The sequence below is a fragment of the Lagopus leucura genome, unplaced genomic scaffold (genome assembly GCF_019238085.1).
Source record: "Lagopus leucura isolate 7727_CA_CO unplaced genomic scaffold, USGS_WTPT01 Super-Scaffold_100021, whole genome shotgun sequence".
Classification (NCBI taxonomy): Eukaryota; Metazoa; Chordata; class Aves; order Galliformes; family Phasianidae; genus Lagopus; species Lagopus leucura.
In genome coordinates this window covers 12,284,508-12,301,253 of record NW_024962274.1, presented here as the reverse complement: position 1 = coordinate 12,301,253, position 16,746 = coordinate 12,284,508, and the positions used below count along the sequence as shown (strand labels likewise).

Below are 16,746 nucleotides of genomic sequence, written 5' to 3'. Positions count from 1 at the left end.
GGAAAACTGTAGAACTTGGTAGGTTTGAATTGCTTAAATATAGCCTAGGAGGGAGTGAACTATAGAGCTACAGCATTTGTGAAGAACGTTCTGAGTGCTGTGTTCAGGATTCCTAATTGCTACACAAAGCCAGCACTGTAGGTATTCTGCTTTCCACAGTGGGATGCTATGGGACTGCTACTTGCATGAGCTTGCAGGCTGAATGGAATCCTTGTTTTCCCGAGTGAGGCAAGCAGTGCCTTGTGAGGTTTCAGCTGCTATTAACTAGGCAGAGTCACCATGCTCTGTGGCATTGGAATGCAAAGATAGGGTAAAGGAATGGAAGGAAATCTGGTTCCTTGTATTTTGTCTCCAGCTACTGCAGGAGCTACATCTTCAAATTTATCAAAGACTGCCCAGAAACTTCACTGGGTTTTTGGATCCTTGTTTCTGTTGCTAGAAGCTGTTTTGGATTATCATTTCTCTGGTAGCTGAAACCCTATTAATTTCCAGGTTAAAGTAATCAGAGATCTGTTTATATCTCTTTGTTGCTTTGCTGTTCTTTTCAATTGAGAAGAAAAGCATTTTTTTCCGTTCTAGTTCATCACTTCACAGTATGTTTATTCAGAGTGTGCACATTGTCCATTAGACTTTGTTTTGCAAGGTTAAGCACATCTTTCATCACCCTCCTATTCCTTTCTTTTTCACAATCACTGTTTCCTACGCATCCTCTGTGCTTAGTTTCTTGTCCCATGTGACTCTGGGTAGGCTCTTGCAATCCCATGCACAGTGGCATCTGTTCTTGTCTGTCTCTGACAGGTAGGTTAGGCCTTGTACCTCCTTGGGTTGCCTTTTGCTGGTTTTTTTTGGCTGTATAATGTCAGTGGCTTGTAGCTGACAGCTGAACTCTGACTTCTGTTGTAGACTACTTGTGCCATTGGATTGCATCGTACTTCTCTCACCTGGCTTTAGGGATTATCCTATTGCTTTTTGTCTTTGTGGTCATTAGCAAACTTCATTAGTAAATTCTGGTTGTGCCAAGTTAGTTTACCAACTCATTTTGAAAAGGGGACTTCAAGGCTGTTTCTCAAGCAACTCAAATAGTTGTCTTTTTTCAGTCACACATTTCTACTCTTGGCAGTGACCTTCACCATTTTTTGCCTGCAGAGTATGAACAGTTTATCTCTGTTATGATACAGTTGCTGCTTTTGGTTACCAGGATCATTCTCCTAGGTTTCCCTCCACCCGTTCACTGCCACCTCTGCCAATGAGAAGTCTTGCTTTGAGCCATGATCTCATGTACTTAGAATTCCAGAATCAATCCCAATGTACATGCCATGAGTCAAACTCATTTTAAATTACCACGTGGTTTCTATAGTACTGGAAGCCTCTTTGTTGTAGGTGATTTACTCAAGACTTGTCATGGAGCAGGTGTGGAGGTGAGGGTTATAGATGTGGACTTTTTTGTCCTTTTCAAGTGTGCAGAAGAAAATGTACATCCGAGATAATTTTGAGATGTTGCCCTTTACTGCAGTTATAGTCAGCCTCAGATGTTTCCTATTTCCTTGCTGTCAGCCATCATGATCTGCTGCTGGTCTTTAAGAAGGAGAGAAAATAGTCTTTTCTCTAACACTAAGGTCTATTGTTACTTATTATTTTAGAGAATTGATCACCTTCTGAAACAAGAGCGTCTCACTGATGCCCTGGCTCTTGCTTGGTCCTTTTATGAAGGGAAAGCAAAGGCTGTAGTAGGTAAGTGTTTGTGTGAATATTTCCAACTGAAATCACTAGGGAAAGTTTTAAACCTGTGCATATGCTGGTGCTGGCATCACTGTTGTAGGAAAAAAAGTTGAGAGGTAATTGAAGGAGAGAAATGAGGATGCGTTGCTTTGGGTGCGACAGAAACAACACCACCAATATGGATCGGTTTGGCTTCTTTAGAGTCCATAAACCTTTAGGAGACACCTTTTGTCAACTGAAAGTCAGACCTGATCTGTGTTGTGACTCTTGTTACTGCCTTTTCATGAAGGAAATGGATCCAGTTGTTGAATAACCAGTCAGCAAAATATTTCTGATGGTCATGTGTGACCTGTAGGTAATCTGCAGGGTGATGCTCCCTCAGCTCTGTCAAGCAGGTACTTCTAATTGAGGCCTCCTCTGTCTGTACAACAGACTGAAAGTACTGTTGGTTTTTGGCACCATGTTTCCTATAAAGGCCAATGTATTGTGAGGAACAAGTTCATTGTGTCAGAAGCTGCTGCTCGGATGGTCTGACTGGGATTGGGCAAACTGAATTTTCAGCAAGTAACATTTGGTGGTTTTGACAGATGACTCTGAAGGATAAGATCCTCCTGCTGTGAATTGCTAGTATGTGAGGATGTATCTTGTTTAATGCTTGGCAAAATGCAATTAAGCAAATGATTTTGAATTCTGGAAAATTATTACTGTCTTCTGAGTTGGCATTTAAGAATTGTTTGTCCTTACAGTGTGCTCCTTCACATCAATGCATCCTCCAGCCATTGACCTCCTATACACCCCGTGTCAGTTTTCTGTTAATTATTCTCTGGATGTTAAACTTGTTTTCTTCTGTCAGACAGCACTCGGATCTGGTTTTGTCATTCTGGATTGCTGGAGCAATCTTTAAATTAAGAGAGTAAGGACTCTGTATCTAGATATTCTGACCTCCCTATCTCAAGCTGTGGTATTTATAGTGCACCTCATTGTTTGTTTGTTTGTTTCCCCTAACCCCTTCATTCTTTCTAGGCTTGTCTGGGGACACGAGCAAGCGGAAAGCAGTCATTGCAGACAGAGTGAGTCACTGATCTCTTCCTAACTAGGTTTTCATGTGCACTTATGTGATGTTAATTGTGTTCCTGGAAGGAGTAGCATCTCTCCTCCAGAAGTTATTTCAATTAACTCTTGAAAGCATACACATGCCTGTCTTGCTATGATTGTGAGCAGGATTTTAGAAGAGGTAAAGATGGGGATAAAATCTGCAGCATTAGGAAAGGAGATTGTGACACCATTATCTTGGCCTTGAGATCTCAAAATCCAGTCTCTGTTCCCTTCACAGGGGACAGAAATCCTTTTTGGAGGTAATTGCAGTTTCCTGCTGTTTAGCTGTTGAGCATTCATCAGTATGTAACTTTCTGACTCCCTGGTTAGAGATCTTGATCATGTATACATGGAATATATTTTTAACTGATTATGTTATGATTATTGTCACAAGATTGTGTTTCTAGGAAGGATGTTTAAAATACGTAATTATTGCAGTAGTTATTCGTCTTTATTCTTAGTTCATGTTGTGTTTTCAGATAAGTAAGCTCTGTTATTTAAGATACTGTAACTTAAGCTCTGAGTGGAAACATGGCTGCAGTGAGTTCTGTGCTTCAGTTTGTGCTGCAGTCATCTGCCTCAAAATTTGCTGGCAGCCTGGCAGTGCAGTCACTGTAGGCCTTCAGAACCCCCCTGGGCCACTCCTGTTCCATCTCCTGCAGTTGTCTAAACAGCCTTGTTGGGAGTACCAGTTGTAGCCTCTTCCTTTTTTCCTTTCTGCCCGTTATAGTTCATGCCCAAACTGGAACAACAGGGTTTGTCATGCTGCCAGCCCCCTAGCCAGGCCATTAAATGTGCTACCAGGCCAGCCTCTAGTGTAGGATGGAAATGAATTTTCTTGTTTCTTGTAATCCAGATGGTTGAGATCCTTCTTCATTATGCTGATCGGACTTTGAAGAAATGCCCTGACCAAGGAAAAATCCAGGTTATGGAGCAGCACTTTCAGGTATGTTGCTCCAGAGGACTCCCTTGAATAGATATATGGAAACTCATAATCAGAATTGTCATAGAATCACAGAATGGCCTGGGTTGCAAAGGAGCACAGTGCTCATCCAGTTCCAACCCCCTTCTGTGTGCATGGTCCCCAACCAGCAGCCCAGGCTGCCCAGAGCCACATCCAGCCTGGCCTTGAATGCCTGCAGGGATGGGGCATCCACAGCCTCCTTGGGCAACCTGTGCCTGTGCCTCACCACCCTCTGGCTGAAAAACTTCCTCCTAATATCCAACCTCAACCTCCCCTGTCTCAGTTTAACACCATTCCCCCTTGTCCTGTCACTACCAACCCATGTTGATACTGCATTGCTGCAGAAGTTGCCTGTGTAACAGTCATGACCTGTTGGGAAATTCTTGTGTGATCAGTGGGAAAGTGGCAAGTCCACGTGTGACTGTGTTTGCCAGCAAGCTCTGGTTGGTGGAAAAGCTGTGAGTGTGCCACTGTATTGGCCAGGCTTCATTTTGTGCTGTGCAGGATGTTCTGTTTGGCAAGATCTTTGCCAGTCACCACAGCCTTTTTGTTCCTTCCCCAGGATGTGGTGCCTGTCATAGTTGATTACTGCCTTTTGCTCCAGCGCACGTAAGTCTGAGTTTATAAATCTGTGCCCCATGACAGACCACCACCCCATGCAGTCCTGAGCGCTGTCTGCTATAGTATCACATTGTTCAGAGGAGTCATTTTATGACATGATGTAGAACGTTACGGTTTAGAGGAAGGTTTGAAGATTGGTGCTGAGGTCAGTGTATTCAGTACCCAAACGTTCCTGTTAAGTTTCTGCTGATGTACTGAGGAAGAAAGATTTGGTTCAAATTTTCCCCCACACTTAACAAAATTTTCTCCCTCCGTCAAAGATTGTTACATTTTGGTGTTGTCATCGTTCCTCCTCCAACAGCAGCTTTTTTGTTGCAACACACATGGCTTAATTTGTTCCGTGTAGTTGCCCCTGACTCACATCTGCATGGGAGGTGAATGGGGCATTTAGCTGCTGAGCTGAAGAAATAGTATTTAATTTGGAGTTCTCAAGTGGTAGATAAATAGGAATATTTAAATATCTTGTCTGATAACTGAACACATCTTTATTCCTAGAGATCTATTATTTAACCAGATCTACGATAAGATGAGTGAGAATTCTGTAGCCAAAGGAATCTTTCTGGAGTGCTTGGAGCCATACATCTTAAGTGATAAGCTGATGGGAATCACAGCTCAAGTGATGAAAGACTTGCTCCTTCACTTCCAAGACAAGAACAGGTTGGAAAATATGGAAGCCTGCATTGTGCATATGGATATCACCAGCCTGGATATACAACAGGTTTGTCTTCCAGACTGAACACTGCACCGAGTTCCTCTGAATAAATGACAGCATCCCCTCATCACTGATGCAGACTTTTTTTCAGTACAGCGCAGCTTGTGGAAGGCAGGGAGTCGCCTTTCAACAGACAGAAATTATCTAGTCCAAACCAATGGTGCCTTTTGGCCACTAATTTGTAACAGGACTCTGCTCTGTGTCCTTGCAGGTGGTCCTTCTGTGCTGGGAAAACCATCTCTATGATGCCATGATCTATGTCTACAACAGTGGAATGAATGACTTCATCAGTCCCATGGAGGTAGGAGTGATGCTCATTTGTTTATTTGCTGAGCATGCAGTCTTTGTGAGAAATGGCATTTTAGGCTAATACATAATCTTCTCATTCAATATATATGTTCTGTTCTTTTTCATTCAGAGGGAGAAATCATATACAATATGCAGTTATTTGACTACACGCACTTAAAAAGTGATTTGTAATTACAGTGCTTTAGTACACACATTTTTCATTGTCAGTGTATCTGAGGAAGCAATGCTCTGCAAAGATAGAATGAGAAAATTGTGTTTAAAAAAGCAGAAGAGAATACTATGATGAATTAAGGAGATCTGGTGGCAGATAGCTGAGGAACAGGAAATGTCCTGGTCTGTTACGATTTGAATGTTACTTCTGAGACCACTGAAGCTGTTGGTTTTTTTGGTTTTTTTGTTTTTTTTTAAGTGTGGCCTTTTGTTTAGGGGTAGATCTGATTGGCTGAAGGGTGTTTTTGGTCATAACATCAGTTGGGATAGACATCTTTTGCCATGTCTTGGTGTCCTCGTTCTTGTTAATTAGAAGACCTGGTGAGAAAACAACTTTTCTGGGGAAAGTGTTCCAGTGATCTCTGCTTTAAAATCAAGTGGAATCTTTGCTCTGAGCCTTTCCAGCTGCTTGAACACTGCTCTTGTTCTTGTCTTTTGAACAGAAGCTGTTCAAAGTCATTGCTCCTCCACTGAATGCTGGGAAGTCTCTCACAGGTACAGTATTATTGCTTCTGGAAGAGTTTCTAGATCTGGGGTTGGATGTTTCAGACATTACAGGTCACTTGCATACGCTCCCTATTAGGATCTTGAGAAGAGGAAAGTGCTCTGGTACTGTTCAGTGTCTGTAAAGCTGCTCTACTTACAGTGTGTAAAATTGTGTGCATGTCAAATGAGGTGTTTTGCTAATAATTGGGAAAAAACAGTTGCATCTCTGTGTCTTCTGAAAAAAAGATGACAAATGATTTTTGTTTTGTAGATGAGCAGGTGGTAATGGGCAACAAGCTGCTCGTGTATATAAGGTAAGGCCATTTAGAAAGAATGTGTGCTGTTGCCTAGTGGGACCAGATTTTAATTAATTGTAGTTGCAAAATCTTATGCTGTGTTGTTTCAGAGTCTGAGGGATTATGTAAAATACCAAGGAAGTAGTCATACTACTTGCTATGGCTGCCTTAGTCACTATGGCTTGTGGCACATCATGGAGCCGTGGAATATCCCAAGTTGGTTGAGACCCTCAGGGGTCATTAAGTCCAATCCCTGGCTGCAGGCAGGAGCCAGAATCCAAGCCCTGTGTCTGAGAATGGTATCCAAACTCTTCTTGAGCTCCATCAGCTCAGGGCTATGAGTACTGCCCTGGGAAGCCTGTGCCACATCCATCACCTTCATGTGCAGAACCTTTTCTTAACCCCCAGCCTTACCCTGCCCTGGTGCAGCTCCAGGCCATCCACCTGGGTCCTGTCATATGAGGGGATATGTGGGGTGAAGTTAAATACTTGGAGCTGGTAAGCCATGACTATGACTTTGTCTTTTGGTTTCTCCTTCATCCTGTGTGTGACAGTGCTCCTTGAGCAAGGAGTCAGTAGCCTGAGAAGCCTTATTTGAGCTCTTTGGGATAGCTGTGCTTACTGTATTGCTTGTGATTTGCTGGAAGTCATTCTGAAATGGGCCAGTAGTGATTAATTAATGAGTTCCCTTTTCTGGAATCTATCCGAGTTCATGAAATTTTGATTCTGGATTATTGCTGCATCCAAAAATGCAAGAGAGATTGCTTTTTTGGGGGGGGAAATCCTGAGATACCACTGTTGTGTTCCTGCTGTGCTATGACAGACTTTGGATAGAAATTCGTGCGTGCAAATCTTGTGTATTTGCAGCCATCCTGTCTGCAATACTTGCTCTCATGATACACAAAATAAATTTAAGAGCATCCTGAAAACAGCATCAGAAAATTGTTTTCTTCAGTCTGTTTAATGTTAAGAGTTAACTTAAAAGCAAACAGCCAACCAACCCACACAAACCTTTCCCTTTGTTTCCTATAGCTGCTGCTTGGCAGGCCGTGCGTATCCATTGGGTGATATTCCTGAAGATCTGGTACCTCTCGTTAAAAATCAGGTGAGTAACCTTCTGGAAGGGCACTCTATCACGTGAGAATTTAGAAAAGAAAGCATGTGTCTTATTTCTGAGTTTCTGATGGAAAGCAATTATTAATCTGATGTCTGATAATGGTTTTGTCACAGAGTGCACCTGGCTGGAATCACAGTTAATGTGTACGAAAAGTATGACAAGATGTGCAGGTTGCATGCTGTGAAAGTTGGCATAGTGACTGCCAAGTAAATCTCCTTTCCTTATTTCCATCAGAGCCTTCAAGCCAGCTATTTCTTTCTCTTTAAGCTGTGCCTGAATCTTGGCCCAAGGCAAAGCTTAACTCCTTTGGATCCCCAAGAGTTTATTGAGGTGGAAGATGCCTTTGATCACCATTTTGTGCTCATAAGAATATCTTTCCTTAATTCTTGGTTAGTTTTGCTAGTAAAATAGTTTTCTTTTTGGCACATAGTATTTCATTGTAATTTCAGAGCTTTAAGAAGAGGTAGTGCTTTCTTTTTGGCACTTCCTTTCTTCAGCACAGCAGAAAAGGTAGATGCTTTTGTTGCTAACCTAGGGCTTGTAGCTGTATGTATGTGGTAGCTCTGGGTTGCTGCAAACCCTTTCCTCACAGTTTGCCAGCCATGCTGCTTCCTTTTGTCAGTGGAGCACTGGGCTGTTGCCCTCTCCCATGGCCTTATCTAATTGTCTCCTGCACACTCTCTAGACCTGGCACAGCAACAGTGGCTGGAGGTCTGAGAAGCAGAAGCATAACCAGCAGCAGTAACACTGGGGAGGAGCCATCAGTGTCTCCTTGTTATAATCTCTGACAGTGTTCCTAAGAGTCTTACTTAAGTAACATCTTCTGTCTCAATTCTTAAATCCAGCACTTTAGCTACATTATTTTTATTAGATGGTTTTCTTAATAGTTCCTAGCTGGCAGGAAGGTACCAGGTTCAAGGAGACCAAGTTATACAGGGAAGGCTGTAGTTCTGAAAGTCAAGCTGCTAATTCCTTCTGGCTTCTCTGTCACCATGCTATCAAGGAAGTTAACTCAGAACAGGAATGAATGAGAAAATGAGACATTACCTGGGGGGGGGCATTTTTACTGTCCTTGGAAAGCATGTTGCCTGTCAGTTCCTTGTGGGATCCTGGTGTGTACCTTAACACATGATGACAGATGTGGCCACTCTGCAGCCTTTCTGCTGGCAGGCAGATCTGTTAGGAGCTTTGACCAGTGCAGGACTGGGACAGCTGGAGCTGTTGCTGTTTGTTGCCTTGGAAAGGACTGGACACCTCTATCAGTGGCTAGATAAAGGCAGTTACTTTCATTTTTGAAAGGCATACTCAACTTTCTGAGTTAGGAAGTCAGCAAAGGAGTTGGACAACACTTGTGTCAGTTTTTGCAGCCCCTCAAAGTGAGGGGGCACACTGGTTGTCTCTTCCCAAAGGAACTGCTGATGAAGGGAGCTGTGCCCTGCTTAAGGAGCAGTTGCACAGCTGCTGAGGAGAGCTGCCAGCATGAGCAGGCAGTTAATCTGACTTCAGACAATTCAGTCTGCGAGAATGAGCCTTAATTTTTAGGTGTTGGTTGGTAAGTTGGGTGGTGAGCCTAAGGAAGGGCTTTTTTCTCCTCCTAACAAACGTCAGGAAAAGCACAGTGATGGACTGCTAATGTATTTTAAAGCTTAAGTGCAAAGCAAGAGGTGATGCTGCTTTCCAATGTGCTTTGCAATATCACTTATCTGAAATCCATAGGAAACCTGCTACGTGTGAATCTTCATTGCAGATCTTTGAGTTTCTCATCCGGTTGCACTCAGCAGAGGGATCTGTGGATGAGGAGGTCTACCCTCACATTCGTACTTTGCTGCACTTCGACACTCGGGAATTCCTTAATGTTCTTGCTTTGGTAAGAGACCACTGATTTCTTCCAGGAGCACAGCACAGCACTCATTCTTTTCTTATCTGTGCTGTGGTTGCATGATCTGCAAGATTCTGTTAAACAGAAGTTTATGTTGTAGCTAAACCAATAGCTACTGGCTTGATGCAGGAACAGTTTTGATGTGCATTCTGTATCAGAGGAGATCATAATAGTCCTTTATGTCCTTAAGTATACGTTGATGAACATCTGATGTTGTATAGTGAGCACTCTGGAAGCAGAGGCCATCTTAAGCATAGATAAAAAAGGAGTAATGTATTTCTAAATTCCACTGTAGTACTGACATCTTTCTCCATTATTAAAGGTTTGACTTTCTTTCTAAGTTTCTTGAATTTCCTCTCTCTATTTGGGCCTGTTAATTTGGTTAAGTGTGTAAGAACTGTTGTAGTAGTTACAAAAAGGCAAGTTGTGTCTTGGAACCTGCTGCTTAGGTATTATGCACATAATGGGCTTAAAAGCATTGTCAGCTTTGCAATGTGGCTGCTGCTTCATGATGGCTTACATTTCTGGGGCTACCAGTGGACAGCATTCCTAAGATGATGTCAGTGTTTTTCACCTCATGCAGACTTTTGAAGACTTTAAGAATGACAAGCAAGCTGTGGAATATCAACAGCGCATTGTGGACATACTTCTGAAAGTGAGTGTGCCTAAAAATTAACCTGTGCTTACGTCTGACTGATGATATTTAACTGTGCAATAAAGCCTGTAACGTAGATGAGGGCTTTCCAGTCCCACAGGGGGTGACACCACTGAGGAAGTGGGCATGGATTCACCATGGCCAAGGCTTGTTGGTTGTATGTTTCAGAGTGAAGCTACATGACATTAAATGTGACAGAGAGGGCTCCATCCTATCTGTGATTACACCTGGGCTGTGTTCTGTTGTTAGGATCCTTTCTGCACTGCTGAGTTAATTTATATCTGCTTCTCATTTGATTCCACTCCCTCCTTCTATCTGAGCAGAAAAGCTGTCCCAGGAACCTTGTGCTTGGCAGGATGCCACTGCTCTTCTGATAAAACCCTGCTCCCTTGTCTGTGCGTGCTGTTTGGGATGTAACATGTTCAGAATGACAGGCCTATCTTTAGGAGATGGGAGAGAAGGGGAATGTCAGAGTTATCAGGCTGGTGCTGTAGAAATCACTTGTCATCTGCAGACTGTGTTCCTTAACAATGTTCTCATTAAAAGCTATTGCTGCCAAATGCCATTTGGTTTCCCCTTCAGAGCTGTCAGCATTAATAATGAGTAATTCCACTTGGAAGCTGTTTATGTATAAACATATCATAAGCAGTGTTTCCCTGTTGCTGTCATCGTTGATAGATGAAAGCAAGGGCAGCAATGAGTGAATTCAGTGACAGAGCTGCATTGGGTGACCTGAGAAATGCCTCTGTGGGGGACCTTCAGTGAGCCCTGCTGAGTTGGGTGCTGCCATAGAGATGTTAGCTCTGTGCTAGGTTAGCCCTGCTAGTGTTGGTAGCTGCTGTCAGCAGAAGGTGGCACACTGCAGCTGTCTTCTGGACTTACTGTGGGATGTGTTTCTGCAGCATGATGCAGGCTATGAGAAGTTGTTTATAAGTACTCTGTGCTGCTGGGCACATCACAGATGGGTTTTGTCCTCTTGCAGCAGAGCCCAGCGCTGCTTCTTGGGAGGCAAAGGAGGGCAGTTGATGGGAAGTGCTGCAGGATGAGATGCACCTGCAGACAAACACCTTGGTGTTACAAGAACTCAGTCTCCCTTTGTCTGGAATCTGCTCTCCTTCTGAATAAAGACTTGAAAAATCTTAGGACTTTTGATGTAAAACATTTGTCATTGGCAAAGAAAGCACTCAGGAATCATTTGGATAACACAGATACATCAGGCATCAAATGTCATCTTTCAAAATGCCCAGGTGTTTGGCCTGCAGCTTTGGTGAGGTTTCCATATCAGAGCTCTGGTGGTTTCACCTTCCCAAGGACTGGTGAGGATCCAACCTGTGAAAAACAAATCCAAAACAAATAAAATAATCCTGTTTTTTTTTTTTTTTCTGGTCAACCATATTTTTAGTGCCGTTAGCTGATGTCATTCTTACCAAGCTCCTATATAAAGCAGAATTTTTTTTTAAAGCAGAAAATTGAAATTAAAAAGAAGTGATAGCGTTTCAAACAGAGCTGGACTGAATTCCTTAACGTATCTAAACTGTCTGCCTCCATCTGTGTAAGGTAACCATTAGCATCTCATGGGATCTGCAACTCTGAGTCACTTGGAGAAAGCAGCTGCACGTCCCAGGCATACACTGAATGAGGTTATGAAGTGTGAAATGCTGTCTGTAGGCTTTGTTTAGAGCACCTTGCAGATGTCAGTGACAGAGTGGTTCAGGTGATGGATTTCCTTCCAGCTAAATGCCCTGCTCTTAGAGGGGAGACTTTCCAAAGAGAGGCATTTCACCTTCTCTTGGTGTTTGAGGGGCTTTTCCTTTTGCAGGTGAGAGGTACCAAGTGTCATGCCTTCCCATATGCCAGACAGGTGATGAGCACTCTGCTGGTCTCAGACTGTTTTTGTGGCAGCTGTTTTGATACCCAGGCTTTCTGTAGTTTCAAGCTGAGTTAGCACAGCCACAAGTTTCTCAAAACATTGGTTGACTAACAATTCAATGTAAGAAAAGGCAATTTTCTCCAAGCCCACACTTGTCATTGAGTCATTTGATCAGTTCTGCGTACCACAGCTGAAGTGGTAAATGCCTGAGGTTTAAAGTCAAATGCATTTTTTTCTCCTATAATTATTTATTTTGTCTTTTCTCTTTGTGTGACATTTCTCTGTCCCAAAGCTCAGTCACACATGCAGTGATTAGCACAGACTGAAGAAATGGAGGTAGATGTGAGTTTCCTCAATGCTGTTTGGAGCGCCTTCACACCCCAAAATTTAGGGGCATGAGAGAATTCTTCCCTTCAATGCTGGACAAAGAGGTTGAGCCTCTTCAGCATTGGGGAAGAGATGTTTCAGCAAGGACGCTACCTGTATCTTCAGGCCACGTGCAGTTGGATACTGTGGAAGGTAGATTGCTTGTTGGGCTCTCGTCTGGACTAGCAGCAGGAGACTGTATGGGTATCTCAGGCAGGAGGAGGCTGTGCAGTGCTTTCTTGTTGCAGGGTTGTAATTAGTTTCCTATAGGCAACTGCAGATTCAATCGCTTTTCTGTTTCTCTCTTTACTCTTTAATTATTCTTAGGTCATGGTAGAGAATTCTGACTTCACCCCGTCGCAAGTTGGCTGTCTCTTTACTTTCCTTGCCCGTCAGCTGGCCAAGCCCAACAACACACTGTTTGTGAACAGAACACTTTTTGATCAGGTAAGTGATAGCAGAAAAAATTCTCAAGAGGATCCAACCCCACAGAAAGTGCGCCTAGTGCTGCAGACTGAGGCAATTCTGGGGCATCACAAAGCAGGTAGAGGTAGCATCCTGCTGGGACTTTGTAGTTTCAAAGAAACAGAGTCATAGAGACCACTGAAGCACAGTAAGCTATGTATTCCAGCCTGCTGCTGGAAGCGAGTGTGAAATAGGTCAGGTTGCAGGAGATGGAATTAGTGTAGCCTCCGCTCTTCTCCATGGGGTGGCAGATTTCTGTGGTCAGTAGCATGTCAAAAAACAAACCCTGCAAGGACAGCAGCTAATCTGTTTGTTTTAAGCCCCAGCAATTGTTTTATGACTCTGTTGTCACTAGTTCCACATAGGAAGATTATCAGTGTGAGGAAATAAAGAGCACCAACTGAAATGACACTCCTGAACTTATAGAGCGGTTGTATATGTTTTTATCTGGCAGTTTCTAGTTTCTTTGGCCACCATCCTTCTTTGGTGTTTGGAACAAGCTGAAAGGCATCAATGTATGACTGAAGCTTGCACAGATTAAGTTTATATTAGAAATTGTTTGGACTGAGAAGGAGGTTTTAATAGCTACAGTAATTTTGCTTCAGATGCATACAGATATGTGAACACTGATAAGTAATGGTTTAGAAAACAGAATCATTTAGGTTAGAAAAGGCCCATGAGATCATTGAGTCAACTGTCATTGAATGCTACCCATTCCACCACTGAACCACATCCCCGAGCACTACATCACTTGAGTGCCTCCAGGGGTGGTGACTCTGCCACTTCCCTGGGCAGCCTGTTCCAATGTCACTCTTTCCATGAAGAAATTCTTCCTGACATCTAATCCAAACCTCCCCTGCTGTAACCCGAAGCCCCTTCATCATAATTTAAGACCAGACAAAAGGTTTATGAAGTTTGAATAGATTCGGGTATTGGTACATTTTAATTGCATGAATTATGTGATTTTCCTGGGTTTTGGGAGAGATGGCACAGTCCAGGAGAGAGCTCAGAAGGCTTGGAGTAGTGGTTGCAGCTGTTTTGTGTATAGTCCAGAGAAGAACCATGTGGTCACCTGAATTTTTTATATTCCCTGAATTACCAAAGGCTGGCCCTAGATCCAGGTGCATGGTCATGATTTTCCCTCCTGTGATGTCCTTCAGCAATCTTAAGTGTCCTTAGTTATAGGATCAAGTAGAGAGTACCTCACAGATGAATACTTGTAAACTCAAATTGTACCATTCTGTTCTGATTTGCTGTTTCCAGTGTTGGTGCTCACAGTCTGCTGGACACTTGTGCATCTTGATGATCAGCAGATTACCTGCATCGTTTGGCTAGCTGCTTCCTTTGAGTGCACCCAAAACCATTCTGAAGCTTAGGACATGTGTTTGTTAGTATACTTGTGCTACAGAAAAAATTCACAGGCTAACATCTATGGCAACTAGACCTAATTCTTGCTAACTTCTACATCTTCACACAGGTCCTTGAATTTCTTTGCAGTCCAGATGATGACTCCCGGCATTCAGAGAGGCAGCAGGTAATGGCCCTCAAGGAAACTTTTCTGTAAGCCCTACATGTGTCCAGACTGTAGAGCAGAGTTTGGCCTCGGTGGGCATGGATGCTGGCTGATGGCCATAGTGAAGGTTGTATGCCAAAGCAGTTAGCTAGTATAAGAGTGATGAACTGAAGGGCTGTACAGAGCAGGACTGATAGAGGATTCTTCCCCAGCATTGTCTTCAAGAGAGGTTTGGCAGCAGTAAGATCAAAGACAGAACAGTTTTATGTAAATGCATAAATGCAAAACCTTCGTAGCTAATGGGACAATCAGTTACAAATAAATTGTAAAACAAGCTGTGTGCTAATACAAAGTTTAGTGGAACAGGAGCAATGTACTTTTGAATGGCGCTGGCTGTTCAGTTCAGCTGCAGTGCAAATAACTGCTCTTCCTGTCTGCAGGTCCTGTTAGAACTGCTGCAGGCAGGAGGGATAGTGCAGTTTGAAGAGAGCCGTCTCATCCAAATGGCAGAAAAAGCTGAATTGTAAGTTGCTGGGTGCAGTATATAAATGCTATCTCTAAAACTCCTCTAGCCTTTTTTCTTCCACGTCTTGTTTCTCCTTCACAGCTTTGTTTAGGATTGTTTTCCCTATGCGTCCGCATATGCTTCATTTAATATGTTCACGTTTATCTGTCCCTGTCTCTCTTCTAATCTCACTGGGTGTGCTTGCTCCATCATATCTTATCAGTGCTTTCTGTTAGACCTGTGAGAACCTTTCAGCATGAAACTCTGGGGCTTGATACGTTTTGGCACTTCCTATCCTAGAGCCCAGACTGTGCTCAAACCTATAGTTGTCTGTTTGAATACCACTGACAGATGGAGATGACTCGCCGGGGTGAGGCCCACAGGTGGATTTTAAAAGCATGCAAGGGTCTGGAGCCACCCCCACGGTACTTGTTATAGAATTGAGTAGGAGAGACAAAACTCAGTGTCTGGGAAGGCTGAAAATTACCACCATCTCCTTTAGCTGCTTTACCCTTTCAGAAAGCGTCTTTTATGCCTGAACAGAGTCAGCCAGGGAAAGCATCTTCATCCAAGCCTTCAGTTTGGATATTATGTGAGTTAATTCACCATACTATGAAGAACCAGAGGGGTAGATAATGGTAGGACGTGCCTTGCCTGTTCTCTTGTCCAAGTGGAGTGACTACATCATATTTTTCAGCCTTGATAGGACTCAGAAACGCATTGCTAGCACCTGAAAATCAGAACCACAATCAGTTGGATCACTGAATATCAATTTTATTTTTCCTTGCTTGTGGGAGCCCCAGAGACCAGCTCTGCAATTTCTGTTGGAGCTAAAGCATGAAGCTATTTAGCAGAACCTTCATGCTTTTTGCTTCTGTTGCACCTGTTTTCATCCCATCTCTTCCTGACTCAAAATATTAAAGGTGTTTATTAAAAGCTGAAACTTAAGAAGGTGTTGGAACACATTACTGAGTCATGTTCAGTGTATTTCTTCAAATTAATGTTGTGCATTAGCCTAGCTTAGAGCTGGCTACATTATAGAAAGGCAAGGTGATCTAAGAACAGCAGAGCCAGTGAAACCTGATTTCTCATTTCAGCTATCAGATTTGTGAGTTCATGTATGAACGAGAGCTTCGCTACGACAAAATCATTGACTGCTACCTGCGTGATCCAGTGAGAAAGGTGAGTGAGTAAACTTGTCCTTTCTTCTCCATAGCTGGCAGCCTGTCCTGCTGGCAGGAGTGTGTGTGGGTACAGCAGCCCTGCTGTCTTGTAGTTCTGTCTCAAAACATACCTTCCTGTACTGCTGAGTTTTCTTATAGTCAAGGCTTCTGTACTTGTGTGTGTGTTGGAGAGGAGTTGACTTCTTTTTTTTTTTAAGCTTCAGAGCTTTTGGTTTCCCTTTCAATTTTAGTCAGTGCCAATACGTAAAACTCAAATGCTGATTGTGATTTATTGCAAAAGCTGCTGAAGGCAATGCTTTTCTTGTCATTAGTCCCCTCTTTTTGCTTATTAGTTGTCTAATTACTGCAAATCCACTGCAGTTTTTTCAGATATTCTTTTCCCTACTACCATCAGAAGTTTTGGGCAGAGTCTGGCAAATGTGATCTCACCAGCTCCATGTGAATGTGCTGAAGGTTGTGTGGGTGAAGCAGTAGAGAGAGGTTATGGTAGTGAGGTGGTCTAAAGATGTGGTGCAGCAGAGTATCTGAGCTGAGCACTGTGTAGGAGGACCTGGGGGAGAGGCAAATATCAAAGAAGAATTTGGGCATTCACTGGGAAAACTCTACCACTCTCTGGTAGAGCAAACTTTTCTCTGCCTGTACTTTCAGCTGAGGGTTGATGTCCTGTGCTTTTTCCTTGTGAGCAGAGGTAGTCATCTACAATGGTAAAGGAACACTTTGACCTTATTTTTTAACACGTTTAGTGTCATTCTCTGTTCTGTTTCTCTTGGCTTTTATTTT

At 43.0% G+C, this 16,746-nt stretch overlaps 1 protein-coding gene across 1 annotated transcript in view; it reads left to right on the top strand.

The window, feature by feature from the left end:
* The window catches only part of VPS8 (VPS8 subunit of CORVET complex), a 62,753-nt gene that overhangs the window by 17,373 nt on the left and 28,634 nt on the right, over window positions 1–16,746 (top strand). Inside the window, 15 exon segments of the mRNA XM_042878437.1 lie at window positions 1,641–1,731; window positions 2,743–2,789; window positions 3,671–3,760; window positions 4,341–4,387; window positions 4,895–5,117; window positions 5,323–5,412; window positions 6,074–6,125; window positions 6,388–6,430; window positions 7,445–7,517; window positions 9,277–9,396; window positions 9,992–10,063; window positions 12,627–12,746; window positions 14,242–14,298; window positions 14,718–14,800; window positions 15,880–15,964. Of these exon segments, the coding sequence (XP_042734371.1) occupies window positions 1,641–1,731; window positions 2,743–2,789; window positions 3,671–3,760; window positions 4,341–4,387; window positions 4,895–5,117; window positions 5,323–5,412; window positions 6,074–6,125; window positions 6,388–6,430; window positions 7,445–7,517; window positions 9,277–9,396; window positions 9,992–10,063; window positions 12,627–12,746; window positions 14,242–14,298; window positions 14,718–14,800; window positions 15,880–15,964 (1,293 nt within the window).